The sequence below is a fragment of the Sinocyclocheilus anshuiensis genome, unplaced genomic scaffold, assembly GCF_001515605.1.
Source record: "Sinocyclocheilus anshuiensis isolate Anshui unplaced genomic scaffold, SAMN03320099.WGS_v1.1 scaffold278, whole genome shotgun sequence".
Classification (NCBI taxonomy): domain Eukaryota; kingdom Metazoa; phylum Chordata; class Actinopteri; order Cypriniformes; family Cyprinidae; genus Sinocyclocheilus; species Sinocyclocheilus anshuiensis.
In genome coordinates, this window is record NW_015546072.1 from 1,904,808 (window position 1) to 1,925,385 (window position 20,578).

The 20,578-nt window shown below is 38.1% G+C and overlaps 1 protein-coding gene across 4 annotated transcripts in view; it reads left to right on the top strand.

Moving 5' to 3' along the window:
- Positions 1–16,036, top strand: part of apba1a (amyloid beta (A4) precursor protein-binding, family A, member 1a) — a 59,778-nt gene extending 43,742 nt beyond the window's left edge. For 3 of the 4 annotated variants that reach the window (XM_016501086.1, XM_016501087.1, XM_016501088.1), the window contains 11 exons: positions 5,962–6,072; positions 7,023–7,062; positions 7,192–7,337; positions 9,629–9,661; positions 10,405–10,491; positions 10,897–11,082; positions 11,699–11,878; positions 12,005–12,217; positions 12,350–12,469; positions 14,113–14,253; positions 15,217–16,036. In XM_016501086.1, coding sequence (XP_016356572.1) covers positions 5,962–6,072; positions 7,023–7,062; positions 7,192–7,337; positions 9,629–9,661; positions 10,405–10,491; positions 10,897–11,082; positions 11,699–11,878; positions 12,005–12,217; positions 12,350–12,469; positions 14,113–14,253; positions 15,217–15,288 — 1,329 coding nt within the window. In that variant the 3' untranslated portion in view covers positions 15,289–16,036. The remainder of the gene's footprint in view (positions 1–5,961; positions 6,073–7,022; positions 7,063–7,191; positions 7,338–9,628; positions 9,662–10,404; positions 10,492–10,896; positions 11,083–11,698; positions 11,879–12,004; positions 12,218–12,349; positions 12,470–14,112; positions 14,254–15,216) is intronic. The other variant, XM_016501089.1, reaches the window with a different exon arrangement.
- The last annotated feature ends 4,542 nt before the right edge of the window (positions 16,037–20,578 follow it).

Here is a 20,578-nt window from a genome sequence, read left to right on the forward strand (position 1 = left end):
CCCCTCTGAAGAAGAGCGGTGTACACTGCATCACACGGTGCCCGTCTCTCGTCAGTGCCCTCAGGAGATCAGTCTGCCAACCCTGCCGGTGTTCCAGGGCACAGCGGTCTCCGGCGAACGCTTCTCTCAGTTACCGCCCGGAAACATAGTGGTGCTAAGAGGCTCGCTACCTCCTTGGAGGTCTCTAGAGCAGCTAGTACGGATGTCCCCTGCCAGTCCGACGCTTCAGGGCACCGAGCTAGCCGCTCTGATTACACCAGAGGTCAGTCTTGAGAGACTAATTCCCTTAGTAGACTATTTGGCAGTGTCGAAACTACTGCCAAATTGTCTCAGTCGGTCCTGCACACTGTAGAGAAGAGGCTACAGAATCCAGTTGGTTCTCCTCCGCCTCAGTTCAACAGGGTTATCTCCACCTTGGTGGGTCCCGAGCAGGCTCTGGTAATGGAACAAGAAGTAGAGACTCTTGAGGAAGGAGGCCATCGAGGTGGTCCCTCCTTGCAGAAGAGAGTCCGGGTTCTACAGCCGATACTTCATCGTTCCGAAGAAGGATGAAGGGTTGCGTCCCATTTTAGATCTGCGTCAGTTGAACCGCTCAGTCATGCGACTGAAGTTCAGGATGCTCACACTCAAACAAATAGTGTCTCAGATCAGGTCCGATGACTGGTTTGTCACGATCGATCTAAAAGACGCATACTTCCATATCGCCATCCTTCCTCATCACAGGAAGTTCCTGAGGTTTGCTTTGGGAGCAAAGCTTACCAATATCGGGTTCTTCCTTTCGGCCTTGCACTCTCACCCCACACTTTCACCAAGTGTGTGGATGCTGCTCTGGCTCCTCTGCGACTCCAGGGCATCCGCATACTCAACTACATCGACGGTTGGTTGATATTAGCTCATTCAGAGCAGATAGCGCTTCGGCATCGAGATGGCGTTCTCGCTCACATGAAAGAGTTGGGGTTATGACTAAACGCCAAGAGAGGTGTGCTTTCTCCATTACAGAGGACCACTTATCTAGGCGTGGTGTGGGATTCGACCACGATGCAGGCACGTTTGTCCCCTGCTCGGATTGAGTCGATCCTCACAGCAGTCAAGAGAGTGAGAGAAGGCCTGTCGCTCACTGTCAAGCAGTTTCAGAGACTGCTGGGTCTGATGGCAGCTGCGTCCAACATGATATCTCTTGGCCTGCTGTACATGAGACCCCTACAGTGGTGGCTCAAGACCAAGGGGTTCTCCCCGAGAGGAAACACGCTTTACATGCTCAAGGTCACGCGGCGCTGCCTTCGTGCCTAAAGACATGTGGAGGAAACCTTGGTTCTTGTCTCAGGGCCTGGTGCTGGGAGCTCCTTGTCGCCGCTTAACACTAGTGACGGACCCATCCCTCACTGGTTGGGGAGCGGTCATGAGTGGCTGCTCGGCCCACGGTCTGTGGAGTGGTCGCCATATCAGTGGCACATCGATTAGTGTGTTTCTAGCTTTGAAACACTTTCTACCGGACCTAAGAGATCACCATGTGTTGGTGCGCACCGACAACACAGAGGCGAGGCAGGGGCCGAGGCCCGGGGAATGGAGACTTCACCCCGAAGTGGTGAAGCAGATATGGAGAGCTATTGGCCAGGCTCAGGTGGACCTTTTTGCGACTCGAGAGACATCGCACTGTCTCCTCTGGTTCTCTCTAACTCATCCAGCTCCTCTCAGACTATGGTGCAGACTTGGCCGAGGCTTCGTCTGTACGCTTTTCCCACGATTGCTCTGCTCCCGGGAGTTCTGGAGAGAGTGTGCCGGGACGGACTGTGGTGCACTCAGGCTGAGGCCTCCGGCCAGAGAAGCTTATGCTAAATAGTGGATCAGGATGCTATTCCATAGCCTCGAGTCCTCTGATCTCCCCTCTCCGTTGGGGGTCAAGACTCACTCCTTCTGAAGTTGGCCTTTGGGTGGGATGTCCCCGCCTACTTTGTCAGGTGCCTACCTGCATTCTGTGCCACTCCTGGCTCCGTTCTCTCGCTTAAGCTGTGCTCTTCCACACTAGGCAGGGATTTGTAAGTCTGGCGGCGTGGGCATTCTCGTTCCCATAGTGTTTCGACGCAGCACGGGTTCCTGAAGGGGAACGTCTCCAGGTTACGCATGTAACCATGGTTCCCTAAGGGAACGAGACGCTGCGTCATTCGTGCATTGTGGCCAGTGACCTTGCTTTGCCTGCTACAGTATTTTCTCCTCTTTGCATTCGTCTTCAGCATCACTAGCTTCTGTTAACGGCTGTTTACAGTTGGTTTATTTGCCCAATCAAAGAATTAGTTGTGTGTTATTAATAGTTCTCTAACCATTAGTCAGAAGTGTATGCAGTTAACAGGGATCTCTTGTCAATTCACATGGTTGTGTACATTGCTTATCCACTTGTATCATTATGCAGTTTTTTTTAATTATTACTGTGTACGTAATTCAAAACCGGTTTACCGTTTGAACCAGTATATTGCCCAGCACTATATAATAGTACTTTATTAGTAGTTGTTTGTTTACCAGTTTATTTATAATTTACCAGTGCCTAATTTTTAAAAGCCTTCTTAAAATTATGAAATGGATATTTTTCCCTGTCTGCAGTCAATAGTGAAGGGTGATACACCGCTGGATGAGACTATGCTGCCCAGTCTATTTGCTCCAGCAAACATAGCAATGTTTTAAAAGCACCATAGAGCCAAAGTGTTCACAATTTTCAGGGAAACCAGCCTACAAACGTCTACAATCAGCCTACAAACAGCTTATTTAAAAGTTTATATCTGCACATGAAGCAAGGAATAGAAAAAAGTGTACAATCGTGTACAATTGCATTGTTGTTCTGCTTGTCTGAAACAGCCCTGCAGTGTGAATCGCATCATTCCTCTGGTCGTGACTTCATCGCTCTTTCACTCTTCTTTTCTGGAGAGGATGGTGACACACACTAGTCTCTGTCTCATGAGTGGTGCCTGCCACGGCACTGGACAAATTGCATGTCGCTAGAAAATGAAGACTGCTCGCACTCATAGAACAGATCTCCTTTTCCGTGGCCTGGAGGGCTCATCTGTATTCTGTGAGTGCTACACATGACCAGCGTGTGCAAATGAAGCTGTCCTGCTCCTCAGCCACAACAGACATTGTCTGAACAGAGCAGAGAGAGAAAGATGAACTCTCTGTATAAGTAAGGCAGCAAAATTACGATGTCTTTACTTGGCTCTCTCTCTTGCTCTTTATATCATCCCTCCTTTTTTCTTCCCATTAGCTGTGATAAGTATTACCCATTTAATTAACATAATGAGTAGATGTCATTCTAGGGTGCCTATGGTTGGTATTAACTTAATGGTATCATCTCATGATGTGTGCTTGAGATTTCTGATATCTTTTCTTTTTTTTTTTCATTTGCGTAATTAATAGATTCAGTGCTGCCTAATTTTACTCAATCACAGTTGAATCAGTCACATTGTCTATTACCAACACATTACAGAAATAAACATACTCTGTCTCACTAAACAAACTACGCAAAGCCCAGCTTCTCTGTTGCCTATTTCGACAGTGTTAATTAATCACCATTGTTTGTCTGAGCAGTATTCATGAGCACAAGGCCTTATTTGGAAGCAGTTCTTTGGGATCGAGGGCTTTTGGCACTCTGATGAGAGTGAACATTTCCTTGTGCATTCAAAGAAAAAGTAAAGAATTGCACTTAATTGAAAACTCCCAGTGGGAGTTTAAAGAAGACACCAGCCACCACCCACTGCAATTATGCTGAATTTGTAAATGATTGTGCTGATTATATATTTTCAGGGTTTATGTGTAGCTTATTATTTTTGCATTCATATACCACAACATATTTGTATTCAGGTCTCTGTGGAGATTGCGTTTCCTATAGTGTTTGTAGTACTTAGTAATACAAAGCTTTAGCTTTAGTTTATTTTTTGTTTATTTCAGTTTTAGTTTTAGTAATTGTATAACTTAAATTTAGAACTGTTGCTTTTGCAACTAAAGGCTGGAGTTGACAGATTCCACAAAAAATCGCAAAGTGTATGATGGGCACAGACTCCAATTTTGTAGCTTCAGACTCTGAATCCATCCAGTCAGAGGATATCAAATTTCCGCTACTGGAAATTTCAGACTTTTTAACTACTGATTTAATTACTAATTATATTATTAGTTAACAATCTATTAGCTAAAAGTTAAATTGATCAGCATGAATTTCATGAATTTGTTTGGTGTGTGTTTATTTATTTATTGACAGCAGCAATCAAACTCCAAGTTTGTGTAACAACCTGATGATAATGTTCTCCAACATGTTTTGATGATTCAAAGAGCATCTTCAAAAGTTAACAAGCTATTTTTAAAATACTCACATTTGATGCATGACCCAGAAATAAAGCAGCATCCTAAATGTTTCTCATTAATTTCATATTATAACATTTCCTCTGTTTTATTCCCTTTTCTCAACTTCTCCGAACTTAAAAATTATTATCTTCATGGTCTTTGTTCTGATCATTGTAAACAATTTCCTGGAGATTTTCAGTGAGTGTTAAACAGTCAAGCATCTTCCAGATATCCCAGAATACCCATTAAAGTTGCTCTGAACTTGCTGGTGTCCTTCCCGCTTCCATTCTCTGTTGTTGTCAGAATTTGACATTTCATCAGAAGCCTGTTATTTTCCCTCTCCACAATATGATTTATTTAGTGCAGTCAAGAGACACAGAAAGAGACGGCCTGTAAATAATTCAGCAAGGCTCATATAACACCAGAGAAGAAAAAACGCCTTCTTCCCCTGCCCTGCATTAATGCTTAACATGTTTGATATTTATTTATTTATTTTAAGTATTATACATTTTTCGCACAAGCTCACTCTATGGGTAATGTCAATTTCAGGGTGTGATGAATTCAAGTACATAGTCAAATGCCGAGTAATTTACTAATAGTGACTTATAATAGTATCAGCTAAGATCAATATTATATTACACCTGTGAACACATACTTTGGCAAAAATTTACGTTTTTCCACAGGATAGCAATGATGTTGCATAGTGTAGTAGTCTCTGACCCAAGTCACTCTTGAGCAAATCTGTTCCAGGAACAGTTTTCCTACAGGGCTGTAACAGGAGCTGTGTTCACCTCTGTTGTCTGGAGCCATTGTGAACTTATCAACGTGAGTCTGATGAGAGAGAAAGAGGCTCTTATGTTCTTCTCTCTCGTACTCTGGTCCAAAGAGCAGCATCTGCTGTAGCACTTGATTTGAGTGTATCCTGCGGAAGAACATTTTTCACTCCAGCTCTTGGAAGCGCTTATTGATATGGAAAATTTTTGGATGTATCAGGTAGATCGCCGCCACGGTGATGAGGTGAGGAGTTAATTGTGTAAATGTGCTCTGGGTTTATCTTTCAATGTTTCAGTATTTCAGAAATGTTCATTTGAATGATAATCCATTGTGGGACTGTGCAGTATTTATACGTTATTACAAACAATGAACAGAAAATCTTTTAATATTTTATCGTAATGTGCTCTGGTTCAGGGTATGACTCATTTGTTCCCTAGTATTTCACATTTTGGCCTGTTCAGAGAGATGAGGGGTAGTTTTGAGACGGCAATACAAGAACACAGATCTCTTATGTACTTTTTTTTGTACTTTTTTTCCCCCTTGACCTTGCTGTCTGAAACTTTTGCTAGCAGCAGTCATTAAACATACTTCTGGCTGAAACTTGGCAGTTTAAAATTGTGTCACATTTATGCATGTCTTTTCATTTTATTACAATCTTTTTAATCAACCTCATTGCTTTGTTTTTAAAATTGTATTAAATTTTACTTTTTGTTTTATTTATTCAAAACCTTCAAGACTTTAATTGACCTAATAGTACTCCAACTGTCACATGAGTAAAAGTAGCTTTTGTATTTCTTCAATCAGTTGTCCAAAATAATAGACAGTAAAGCATGTAATATTAATGAATATGTCTCTTTTGTCCAGTCACCAGGCTCAGGCTCCACCTCCCCACAGGGGGCGGAGTCTTCTAGCCGTCACCTGCCATCACACGAGGGGAGTGACAGCTTTGAATCTCCGTCTCCAGCCAGTAAAGAGGTAGGAGGCCATGAATAAACCTCTAAAAATGTGCTGAAATTGGATGATTCTTAATTATTCTTGGTAATAATATCCAGTAGGTGCTCTAGGAACTTAATTAGACACATATTACAGGCCACAGCATTAGAGTCTTGATTCAGTCTTCAGTTATTATAGTTATTATAAATTATCCAAGATGCTGTTAAAATAGATTAATTGGAGCACTATTAGTTTAAAAAAAATTAAAGTTTTGCTATTTTGTGTGTGTGTGTGTGTGTGTGTGTGTGTGTGTGTGTGTGTGTGTGTGTGTGTAGATCTCTAAATGTAATTACATTTTTAAAAAATATATATTTTTTAAAGGGGTCATATGATTCTGCTAAAAAGAACATTATTTAGTGTATTTGGTGTAATGAAATGTGTTTATGTGGTTTAAGGTTCAAAAAACACATAAATAGCAAAACCCTCAATCATTATCTTTAAAAAGCCCAAGAAGTGGCATGTATGATCTCTGAGAAATTCATTAACAAAAGTATAGTATGCAGAGAAGTATTATGCTGTATATATGTATAATTAATACTTCTCTGTATACTATGCTTTTGTTTTATATATATTTATAATGCCCCTTGGCAGTTCTAAAATCACTGTAAAGCATGGCTTCTTGGGATTTATTGATTATATTATATTATATTATATTATATTATATTATTACCATGTAAAATATAATATAATATAATATTATAAAGTAAAATATATTTATACATGCTTTGTTGTGCCTATAATGCCCCTTTTAAAATCACTGTAAACCAGGGCTTCTTGGGATTTATTATTATATTATATTATATTATATTATATTATATTATATTGCAAATAGTACCAGTTCAGTGCATTATGAAGTGCCATACCTAAAAATAACAGCTTGCCTTGAAGAATGTTGTATTGAGCCATTTGTGTGCCTGCTCTTGTATGTGCAGTCAAGGAGAAGTCTTGCTTCATTCCCGACATATGTAGAAGGTAAGAAGATCTCCTGTAATTTCCTTTTGTTGTTGCATTACCTATTCCCTTCCAGGTTCTCAGCTACTGAAATGAATCCTGCTAGCACATCCTAGGCATGTTTTGAAATCTTCCTCTCCTCTCTGTTAGTACCAGGCCCATGTGACCCAGAGGACCTCATTGACGGTATTATCTTTGCTGCTAACTACCTGGGATCCACCCAGCTACTCTCAGACAAGACACCCTCCAAAAACGTGCGCATGATGCAGGCTCAGGAGGCTGTGAGTCGTATTAAGGTGAGGTGAAATGGTTCTGTCTTTACTCCGCTGTTGTAAACTTCATTGTAAGAAGTAAACCTGAGCTTCTATGAATCTACCTCAAGAAATTTCCTAAGCAATACTTGCTTCAGGAGCAGCATAAATGTTCCAAGAAACCAAAAGTGACAGTTTTAGGACAAAAGAATGGGATTTCATAAGAAATGCAGAGCTGTGCTCTATACGGAGCGTGTATTTATTGCGCAAGCATTTTATTCCTCGTATACAACATGATGAAGTTGCGTTTTGCAGTCTTATTTTGTTGTTCAAATTGAAATGTGAGCTCACAGCAGATGAAGAGAGATGATCGTAAAACTAAGAGTGTGTGTGGTCCTCTTGCAGTAATGAAGTGATTCTGTAGTCAAATGCAGGGACCTATCCCATGATTCTTGTTCCTAAAGGACCAGAGACATTTACCACCTCCCTCCTCTTCATCTTCCTGCAGCATAAATCAGCCATTCGCCCTGTCAGCTGCATTACTCAGCATTTTTTACCTCCACCTTAAAAAATGCAGTGAGCCCAGCACCTGTGCCATTTAGTGTTCCTTCAGCATGTCCCTTTGTATGTACATTTTGTGTTAAAATACAGTTACAGATCGCTCTGTGGCACACAACAATATCGGAATGGTTGATAGCGAATTATTTTAGTTTTGAGGTCACTGAATGGAAACTGGGATCAGGTTCTTCAGTTTTATTAGCTTTGCTGAAAAGATCAGCTTGAATTTCAATGCTTGTACATATTGGTCAGCACTGGACCAGCATTTTTCTTTTTCACCATCAAACTGACCAAGGTAGCCTTACGAGATAAGCTAGTAATACTAGTAAAGCAGTATAATGAGGATACTAGCATTGCATACTGTATTAAGATTCAAGCTGATTATTATAATCTGATCATTTTTTACATTTTATATGTACTATTTTCTCTATAATACAAATGAAACACTGAAAACTTAACCACTTTAAATACTACAAGTAAATTTAGGCACCAAAACGTTGTATTATACAGTATGAAAACCAGATAATCATTTTGATATTTGCTAAGGATTGCATTTAACAGTGTTATTAAATTATTAGTGTTTATAAAGATTAACTTTATGATGGTAATCTAAATGTAAAACAGAGGAAATGAGCTGCACAATTTAATATCCAATATCAATTTACACAGTATATATCCAAAATTGATTTATAGAAATTAATAAATAATATAGCATCCCTATGTTTTGTTCTACAAAATATTAGATGATACAATCTTCTTAGCAGTTATTTAAAGGGTTCCTCAAATGAATTTTGGTCAAATAGTGATGTGAAACCTTCACACTTGTGTAATATTTATGGAATAACAGTCAATATACCATACTGTGCTGCCGTAGACTGTCTGATTTAATGGGTTTGCATAAAAGGCAGAGTCTGGGACGTTCTCACATTTTAAATAACATAACCTAAAAAATGCATTAGTGATCTTGTGAGCATCTTGTGAGCAAGGAATGACAAATAGCATGAGGTCTTTACCAACAACTTGACCTTATTTATAATCTTATAATGGAGAAAGCTCCCTCTTAGAATTGTTCAGTAAATGCGTATGGGTTATACAAGTACCACCATACTTTATTATCTGTGTGTTATCTCAATTAAAGATGATCATAGGTTATGCATTCCTTGTTTAATTGGGTCACAACTCATCTGCATGTGTGAGACTCCGTACTTTGTCTCATACACAGCTCAAATTGAGTGAGGGTGTTTTTAGTAGACTGTCAGCTTCAATGCAGTATATAAGGCAAGTGTAAATTGCATGCATTTGGAGAGATGTCTGAATCAATACACCCTGCCTCAGCTGCCATGACGTAGATCTTCCTTAGATGGCCAGTTCGATGCATTATCACAGCCTGCTGGCAAGTTTGAACTTGTCCTTAATCTAATTTTCAGCAGAGCTCATCTATGCTTTGTATATAGCTGATGTTTAATGAACAGGACGTTCTGTAATATAAAACCAATAGTTGGCATGATATTAAAAGTACAAATGGGCCACCTGGTGGGTGATGGCGCAAATTACCATGACATGAAACCAAAGGCAACATATTGTAGCAGGGTGGTGTCTAGTAAGCTTGGCTTGGTGTCATCCGGATCCATTCTAGTCACCCCACACCAATAAATTTCCCAGAAGTCACTTTTCAGATGCAGCTTATTGAGCAGAAAGATTCCCCAAATGTGATCGGTCTTGCTGAGCTCTGCTTTATCTAACAATGTTCCTGTCTCTGTTTGTTCCATGCTAAGCAGACGGCCCAGAAATTAGCCAAAAACAGGAAGAAGGTGCAGTAATTGCTCATGGGTTTGGTGTTTTTGTTTTTATTTTTGTTCTTCGTCTTCTCTTTTTGCCTGGTTTCAGCACTTCAGCGTTTTCATATTTCCTGTCGCTCTGCCATTTTTCTGAATCCAGCAATGAGTCATGTATCTGTGTGTCTGTCCGCACAGTCTGTTAGCCATTGTTCATTCCACACCAAACATTACCTCAGTTTTACCACCAGATCTAACGTCAGGAAAGTCTAGTTTGCTGGATACAGAAAATGCAAGTGATCTTTACTTTCATCTTCTTTGTATTGTATATTTTTTCTTTCTGAGGTACTATACTGTGCTGTGTTTGTGACTGTTTTTCAAGGTGTTTATCTGGCACAGCATGTTTTACTCTTCTCTTGATCTTTTTTATTCGGCCTGTCCTGCACTTGTTGGAAAACTCTCTCACTTTCTCTCTCTTACTTAAAACTGAAACTCTTCAAATGAAGAACAAAACTAACCAAACTAACCCCATGCCAACTTGCAATACTAGCTGGCTTTAAATGACAAACGCAGGTTATCAGAGTTACACAATGAAGGAGAGAGTGTAAAAGAATCTGAATATCTGGCCAAATGTTGACGATGCCAGATGTAAAGTTGCTTGCTCGCTCCTTCATGGCATCTCTGGGCCTTGTCAGCTCTCTCTCTCTCTTTCTGTCTTTCTTTCATTCTGTTACTGTCTCTCTCTCGGTGACTGATATTGTGTGGTTTTCTATCTTCAGGCTCCAGAAGGTGAAACTCAGCCCATGACGGAGGTGGACCTATTCATCTCCACTCAGAGAATCAAAGTGCTCAATGCAGACTCGCAGGTACTTCATCACCTATAAACGTAATTTTTAAAAACATTTAAATTGTAATAATATTTTACAATATTACTGTTTTTACTGTACTTTTTATCAAATATATGCAGCCTTTGTGAACATAAGAGACTTCTTTCAAAAACATCTTTTGTAAACAGTACTGTAGTACTAAACAAATGGCAAAATTTTGTTAGATTCAGTTTTAAAAAAATAAACTAAATCATTTATCATTATATCAGTAATATATGACTCGCTGTGATTTAATATTTTTTCTGAAAACAACTATGCAGTCTTAATTTTGGATGTTTTTTTTAATTCAAAAACAATTTACACATTAAAAAAAAAATTGTAGTGTAGAAATGGATTGAGCATGGAGAGTTTTTCTGACCATTACAATCTTCTTCTGATTCGCAGGAGACCATGATGGACCACCCTTTAAGGACCATCTCCTACATCGCTGATATTGGGAACATTGTGGTGTTGATGGCCAGAAGGAGAATGCCTCGCTCCGACTCTCAGGAGAACATGGAAGCCCCTGACCCAGCTCAGGACGAGAAGCGCCAATACAAGATGATCTGTCACGTGTTTGAGTCTGAAGATGTGAGTGTGACCTCATCAAGCTCCTGCTAAAGGAGGCTGTCAGAGCGACAGTTTCAATTTATTGCTTCAGCATTGTAAAATGATCTAACAGATTTACACACTTTGTAATACTGCTTTTGTTGCCATTCATTACAGTGCTTAGACCATGGTAAAAGAGAGTTCAACCACAACACAAAGCCCTTTATACTTTTTCCACATTTAATCCTCCATATTGGCCTAATTTTTCTTAGTCTCCTCACATTGTTTCCCAGCATGTTCAATATTGCAATTACTGGGCATTGTGGTGACCTCTAATTGCTGCGTGGGTTGAATCAGTAGACGGGAAGTGACCTTTTCTCTGTTCAGCTGCAGAGGCTGTTTGAATTTAAAGAGCCTGTATATGTCACAGCGTATGTCACAGCACAGCATACAACAGTGACATGAGGGCAAAACGGCATGTGTGCAGCTGTCCCGAGGAAGGCCACCCTTGTCGTCTTTTGACCCTCGTGTGTAGCTGTTATCTTTTTAAAAAACAGTGTTTTCTAAAATGGTTAGATAAATCAAATTGTAAGCATGCAATGTGCAATGAAATATGTTAGTTATGGAATATAATGTTAGTTTTTCTCTTTGTGCTCAGGCTCAGCTCATAGCTCAGTCCATCGGCCAGGCTTTCAGTGTGGCATACCAAGAGTTCCTGCGTGCCAATGGCATCAACCCAGAGGATCTGAGCCAGAAAGAGTACAGCGACCTCCTTAACACACAGGACATGTACAACGATGACCTCATTCACTTTTCTAAGTCAGAGAACTGCAAAGATGTAAGTGCCTGGTGGAAACAGAAGATTACTGTGAAATTTTGAGAATTTGCCTCGATAATGTCAGAATTATCAGTAATCATGTTTTAGCAGTGAGAAAAGTGGTGTGTGTGTGTGTGTACACTACAGGTTTACATAGAGAAGCAGAAGGGAGAGATTCTTGGGGTGGTGATCGTGGAGTCGGGCTGGGGCTCCATCCTGCCCACGGTTATTATAGCGAACATGATGCACGGCGGCCCAGCCGAGAAGTCCGGCAGACTGAACATCGGGGACCAGATTATGTCTATCAATGGCACCAGCCTGGTGGGGTTACCCCTCTCCACCTGCCAGAGTATTATCAAGGTACAGCGGGTCCAAAATCAAGTGGACTGAAGTACAATAATGTTAATTCATTTAACTCTGAATTCTGAAGTTATTTGTAACCAATTCTTTTACATTTAATTTATTGCGTAAAACAATGCTCCCATCTTCTAGGGACTGAAGAACCAGTCCAGAATAAAGCTTAACATTGTGAGATGCCCACCTGTGACCACTGACCTCATCAGAAGACCAGACCTGAGATATCAGCTGGGATTTAGTGTGCAGAATGGCATTGTGGGTATTTTGAAAAAATCATTTTTACATTTCACATTAGATAGATTGGTTAATCTATCGGCATTGACTATTATTGTATATTTGTATTTATATTTAATTGTGCATATAACATCATATCCTGTATTTTATATTACCTTTGCCTAATCTAAACTTCAGATTCAGATTCAGGCCATGTCCACACGTACATGGGTATTTTTAAAAAGAGTTTTTCCTTCTTCCGTTTTAAAAAAAATCTCCATCCACATAAAAACGCAAAAGCATGCTGTGAAGCACTGTCAAGAGCATGTCTAACCAACAGGTGGCGATATAATCTCAACCGTAAAGCCATGTTGGCCAATCAGTAGCCTGAAAAAGCTTCCAGTAGGCGGAGATAACAGCGCATGCCAAAAAACACATCACATCACAAACCAAAAACTCTGGTTTCGCTCTCTACACTATAACACTGCAACCGGAGTTTTTGAAAATCCTCACCCTGGCAGGCGTTTTCAAAAATGTTCGGTTTCAGTGACCTGGTGCTGCGTTTGCGTGTGGATGAACGGCCAAACCGCGTAGAAAAAGCTGCGGTTTTAAAAATAACCGTGTTCGTGTGGACAGGGCCTCAGATTCATTCTTTATTGTCCTCTGGAAGAGCAAATTTGTTTTCACAGACTGTACCCGGAGATGTAGTACACATAATACAGACTTATTTTCCACCAAATACAAATGTACACACATTTACACCAGAAACAAAAACCGTGCACATAATACACACATCCTGCACCAAATATACAGCAGCACTCTTACACGTATATTACCCAGAGGCAGTAGCAGCAACAAAACAATATGGATTTTAAATTAAAAACACTCCACAGTTTCTGTGAATGTAACACTCTAATGGCCGAGGGTACAAAGCTTTTTCCGAAGCGTGCTTATTTGTGGGATACCTGTTTGTATCTACGGCCTGAAGAGAGAAGGATAAAACATGAATTGAGAGGATGGCTAGGGTTTTTTATTATAGTATTTGCTTCATTTAAAGTTAATCTTTAAAAATAATAACATTATTAAATATAATTTGTTAGCAAATCTCAAAATGAATGTCGATTTTTATACTGTACCTTATATTGTTATGATGCCTAAAATCACTTGTAGCATTTAAAATGATAACATTTTATTTTTAGTGTATTTTTAATTTATGTAGACAAAATAGAGATTTTTAAAATCAGCTATTTATCAGACTTTAACGTCAAAATATTATTGTTGTTGACCAGAAATTGAATACTTTAATGGTATAATAGTTTGTATTTAATAATGTTTTTTTCAGTAGTAACTTGACTTTGGATGAACTAAAACCCTAAAAAACTATAACTATGTTATAGTTAACTATAATAAAATAAAATATAATAAACTTATTTTAATGAATCTCATTTTCATGTAGTTTAACTTAATGTACTAAAATAACTAAATTTAAAATTAAATTCATAAAAACTATAGACATATTTTATTAACATTTATTAAAATTAAAAAATTGAAACTAATTCCAAATATTTAGAGTTATTTTTATATACAATTATATATTATATTTATATATAATAATATACATATATTATCAAATATACAAGAATTCTAATTCTAATTCTAATACAACTTTATTTTGCATCCTCCAGATTTGCAGCCTGATGAGAGGAGGGATAGCGGAGCGCGGTGGGGTGCGTGTCGGCCACCGGATCATTGAAATCAATAGCCAGAGTGTTGTGGCCACCCCTCATGAGAAGATTGTACACATTCTGTCAAATGCAGTTGGTGAGGTACGTCTGAACACCTGCCTAACAACATAATATTTTTCACATCACTATTTCTCCAATGAGGTAATGAACCCATTATGATCAGGAAACTATGGAAACTTGGTGCCCTGTTTAGCTCTGTTTCATGGAGATCACAGTCTATCAAGAGTGGCTCCCAAAGGTTATATTTGCAATGACTGTAAATCAACCAGTGTCGATCTGAGTTCTGTGTGAAGTTCACACATATGTAGTTTATCACTAACTTTGAAAGTGATCCACAAACATGTCCAAATTTAACCTGTCTAAATACTTTGCTTTAAGGGAATGTTCCTAGTACTTAAGTGCACTAGTATTTAAGCACAATCCATGCAATTTGTGGCAAAATGTTGATTAATTTGGCATTTTTTCCACCTGTCCCTGCTTTTTACAGTGAGGAACTTACAGTTGAAGTAAATTTGGCCGATCCATAAAAATACTCACTATTTCAATATGATAACTACAAGATGTAAACAATATGTGACATAACATGGTTTTAGTGTGAAAAAATCACTTATTAACCTTCCTTTTCTGTTTGAAGTTAAAACTTCATTGCCATTACAACACAACACCTAAAAGAACTGTAAAATTTCAGAATTGAATAGAACAGAATAAATCGTATAAGTGATTTTACTAAATAATAAGCTTCGCATTTCTGCTTTTAAATATTCCAAAAATCGATCCCATTCACTTGCATTGTAAGTGCCTCGCCTATGAAATGTGTATATTTTTTTTAAATCAACATTATACCACAAATGCTTGAGCTCAACTTGAATTAAACCCAGAATATTCCTATAACTTTTATTTGAAACGTCTACGTGTTCTCTCCTTAAAATAAATGTCACTTAGATTTAAATTTCGTTATATAATTCAGAGATACAAGTTTGGCTTGAGTGCTTTTTGGTATCACTTGTGTGTAACTGAACTTGCCGATCTCGTTTTGCCGAACAGATTCACATGAAGACTATGCCGGCTGCCATGTACCGCTTGTTAACAGCCCAGGAGCAACCAGTTTACATCTGAAGCTACGACGCTTTCTCAAGCCTCCTGCCCTGCTGTCACCAGATATAACCTTAATCTTGATGTGAAACTGTCAGCCCTGTGGACTGGTGACTGTGTGACTGAATCGACTGAAGTTCTGCTCGACATGGCTTTCCATGATGCTTCGGTTTCTTTTCACTGCCTCCCCTGAGCTCTTCATCTCTTCTTTTCTGTTGCTGTGAGTGAGTATGCTGTGCTGTGTAATTCCTCTCTCTGTGTGCACTCAGCCCGCCTCGTGAAAGGATGCAGCGAGAGAGTGAGAAATATTTCAAAGAGCCCCATCGCAGAAAGTGGTGTCCTTCAAAATAGCTATTGAAACGATAGACCTGGGTAACAAAAACTACACCTGTGTGATCGTTAGGTGTACAAAATGAAAAAGGAGTTTGCCTTACCATACTTTTATGATGTTATTTATTCAAGCTTGGCAACCATCAAGTGTTTTAGAGTCAACTTTAATTTTAAGGGCAGCTGTTAGTCTGAGGAATATGGTGAAAAATGGCAAAATTTTGGTCAAAACGCACAGGATGTTGAATTGGAATTTTAAATTGGAATGAAAGGAAAATTAATTTGCTTAATTGCAATTCAAAGACATTCATTAGTTATTATTACAATGAATAATTACGTCATTCATTTTGACTAATTAGGTCTATATATTTCCTGATATGTTAAATGTGTTTTCTCAACTGATTAGATTTTTATTTAAAGGTGCTGTATGTAAGTTTTTGACTCTACTAAAGCATAAAAATACCATAATATGTTTGCAGATATTTAAGAAACATGCTAAGTTAACATACTTGTTTATCTGAAAAACAATGCTACAGTCAGTTATTCTCCTTTGAAAATGTGCATTCCGGGCCAGAATGTCGGTCTCTGTTTTGGTTTGTGAAACCCAGTTGGCATTAAACAGAGCGTATTTCATTTCATTCATCGTCAAGTGCACTCGTTCCTGTTGGTGTCGTCAATCTGGCAACCTGCGTGTGCGTCAAGTCTGAGGAGGACGGTCGGGTGAAAAAAACCCTCTCCAATATTTTGAATTTGGACTGCAATACCTAGTTCAACCACTCGGTGTCAATCCTACATACAGCACCTTTAAACTAAGTATAGCAATTAACACGGCCACCAAAACAGATTTAAATTTTTTCCATACAAAACAAAACAAAAAAAAGTACAATTGACAGCTTTTTAGTATTGTCATCATATTTTTTATGATGTGAGTAAATTGGAGTATTCTGGGAAATTAAGTGTTATTTACTTGGTGAAATATATAACATTTTCTATGGGTGGCATTATTAATATTATTTAATGTTTCTGAAAATAGCCCAAATGGTGTGTGTATGATCATATTTATAGGTAATTTATACTGAAACATAAAAAACACATTACATTTTAATTCTACTTGCTTAAATTCAAATTTACATTGCAATTCTACATCCTGTTTGGTGAGAAAGGGACCGAACCATTGAGTCCTTTAAAAAAAAAAAAAGGTTTTCTTAAACAGTTCCTATTAAAATGACGATGATTTTTTTGGTGTGGTCATCTGTGGTGGATAATTCAGTGGGATAATTAATGTCTAGTATATCTAGGAGTATACTGTATGTATGGTAGAGCACATAGAAATTGTGGATGAAATGCCTTACAGAATGATGCCGTATTTTGAAAAAAAAAATTTAAAAAAGAAAGTGTTTTGGAGATATATGGGGGTGCATTTGGAGATCTGAGAATAATTGACATTTTTTGAATGGGACTCTGTTGGAGACGTTTTGGACTTAACAAATGAACCTCTTGAAATACACACATATACAACCCCAATTCCAGAAAAGTTGGGACGTTTTGTGAAATGCCATAAAATCAAGAATATGTTATCTGTTCATTCTCTTTAACCTTTATTTAATTTACTAAAGTACAAAGAAAAAATTTCATTTTGCTTCTGTCGCTGATGAAAGTCTGGATGGTTCCTTTGGTCTTTGGGACTGAGAACTCGAAATCCATTTTTCCCGGAAACAAGTTGAAATGTGGACTCATCTGAGCACTGCACACATTTCCACCGTCTTTTTGACTATCTGAGATGAGCTCTGGCCCAGAGAACCCGACAGCATCGCTGCATAGAAGAGTAACAGAGATTCAAGTTGCATTTCTTGATGCAGCAGCAGACTGTGTTAAGTGACAGCAGTTTTCTGAAGTACTCCTGAGCCCATGTGGCTATATTTAACACCGCAGCATGACGGTTTCTTATACAATGCCATCTGAGGGCTCAAAGGCCATGCACATTCAGCTGAGGTTTCCTGCCTTGCCCTACATGTACTGTGATTTCTCTGGATTCCCTGAATCTTTTCACAATATTACGTATGGTAGTTGGAGAAAGACCTAAATTCTTTGCAATTTTGCATTGCGAAATGTAAATTTTTGACTTGTTCGACACTTCTCTCATGAAATTTGGCACGAAGTGATTAGCCATGATCCAGATTTGCTTGCAAAGACTGAGATGCTCCTTTTATACCCAAACATGATACCCTGACCTATTGCCAATTAACCTGCTTACTGTGAACTGTTTCAAAACAGTTTAACATGGATATTCTATAACCTTTTATTTTGCCTCTGTCCCAACTTTTTTGGAGTGTGTTGCAGCCATCAAAATCAAAATTTGTTAATATTTACAAAATACATTTACGTTGGTCAGTGAAAACTTTGGAAATCTTTTCTTTGTACTTTTGTCAATTAAATAAAAGTTCAAGAGAATTAACAAATCACAGATTCTTGATTTTGTTGCATTTTACAAAACGTCCCAACTTTTCTGGAATTGGGGTTGTATTAGTCGGGTAGTCGGAAGAAAGCATTCTAAAAATTAACCATTTTTTTTGTGTTTTACTTTTTTTGACATTGATGTGCAATATTTTTATTTGTTGTAAATGACTGCATTCCTTATTTGTATGCACAGAAAACCTTCCTTTTTGTCTGAACTAAGCATCTGTATATGAAATAATATTGCAAATTAAATATGCTTATATTGGTAGCATTTTCTTTTGAACATTTATACTTGAAAAACATTGTGTGAAGAAACTTTTAAGGTGATATAAATCTTGTGTTGACATTTTCAGGATGGATTGAAGAATTCCATTCTGAGATCTCATTTATCTTTTTTTTTACCTCGTTATGAAGTTGAGTCATTACAGCCTTTTTTATCAACTAAATGTTTAATTCATGTGTGCTACTTTTTCACTCAAGAACAGAATGTGTCTTAACAGAACTGTATTCACTCAGAAAGCTTTGGTCTGGTATATTTGATCTGGATTTGCATACTAATCCAGTATACTGTTTTAGTACAGAGCATCTCAACATGAACTGATTTAAAACCGACTGTGTTTCCAGAGACTCTCAGACAAACATTATAGTACTATTTGTGCAAGAACTGACTGGTGTTTGTCCGTCAGCATGCTTTGGCACATCTCCATTGTTAAAGAAAAAAACAGCCGGAAAAAAACAGCCAGTCTAATAAATGAGCATAAAATGTCTTACAAGAAGCTTATTGCTATGAATTATTGACAACTTTCCCCCATTTTACCATCAAGTGTTCTTGAGTGTTGCTTGGAGTTTAATTTTGAGAGCACACTCATTTGCAAAGGAATCTTTTGCCAACAAATGAATGATAAATGTAGATTAAATCACAATATGCTGACATTACTACACTACTAGTTAAATCTGTATTAATACTAGAAATATTGTGATGAATCGTACTGCTGTGCAATGACTGTACTTGATGGCATTATGGCTTTTTGAGACGTTAGCAAACTCCTTGTAATCGTTCCGATGGTAAGAAAACTTCTTATTGCTTGAAATGTGTATTTCACCCCCAAACTACAGTCTGACCTCATTATCACGGTATTCTGTTACTAATGGAATCAAAAGTCATTAACACACAGGAAGGGCCTCATGTTTCATTGTTTTTTGCTTTATGTGAAGCATGGTCTTTTTGTACGCATTGCTATTTATTCTTGTAGTGAGTGTGATGTGTGATTACAAGTGACTTCATTATAAAATAAAACCAGCTAGACACTTTCATATATATATTATATTATATTTATTTACATATAGCATAATATATACAGTATATCCAATGAATATATACCATGTGTACAATAATGAAGGTAAATTGTGCAAAAGTCTTTGACACCACTATTTCATATTTGTTTTAAAGGAGTAGTTCACCCAAACATGAAAATTTGCTGAAGATTTGCTCAACCAGAGGCCATCCAAGATGTAAATGTGTTTGTTTCTTTGTCGGACCAGATTTAGAGAATTTTAGCATTATATCACTTGCTCACCAGTGGATCCTCTGGAGTGAATGGGTGCCGTCAGAATGAGAGTCCAAAAAGCTGATAAAAACATCACAATAATCTACAGATAATGCACATGAATTCCAGTCCGTCAGTTAATGTCTTGTGAAGTAAAAAGTTGTTTGTAATCAACAAATCCATCATTATTACCTTTTAACTGTTGATTGTAGCCAAAATACCAGTCCAAAATCAATAGTGAAACTTCCTGCAGTGAAAAAGTTCACCCTCTGTTGTTCTCTAACATTAATTCTATTATTATTTGTTAAGAACTGTTTTGGCTTGTAAACAGTGCTTGATCTGTGCATATTTCTCTCCTGATTCAGATGAGATGACTATTTTTCAACAGAGAAAGCAATATTATGGATAGAGGACTTGGTTGAAGTTAAAAACGTTTCTTACAAACACTTCACTTTTCCACTTTTTTCTTACAAAGCCTTTAATGTTAGATATTATTTGATGGACTGGAGTTGTGTGCATTATCTGTAGATTATTGTGATGTTTTTATCAGCTGTTTTGACTCTCATTCTAACGGCACCCATTCACTGCAGAGGATCCGCTGGTGAGCAAGTGATGTAGTGCTAAATTTCTCCAAATCTGTTCCGATGGAGAAACAAACTCAACCACATCCGGGATGGCCTGAGGGCGAGTACATTTTCAGCATTTTTTTTTTTCATTTTTGGGGCCAAATATTACTTTAAGGGGCATCAGATCATGATTGATGTCCGCGGGCTGAATAACACCATAATTTTCGCCATAATGTATGTGGTCCGCTGCCACCATGGAACTATTTATTGTAAAAGATATTGCACATTTTTATACTGAAACGAAAGAGCGACCTAGATTAAACTCTGCTAGTCAGCTTAACTGGTTAAGACCGTTACGTTTTTGCGCTGTAACCCTCAACCTCAATTTACCTTCAGTGTCCCAGACTTCTGCACTAT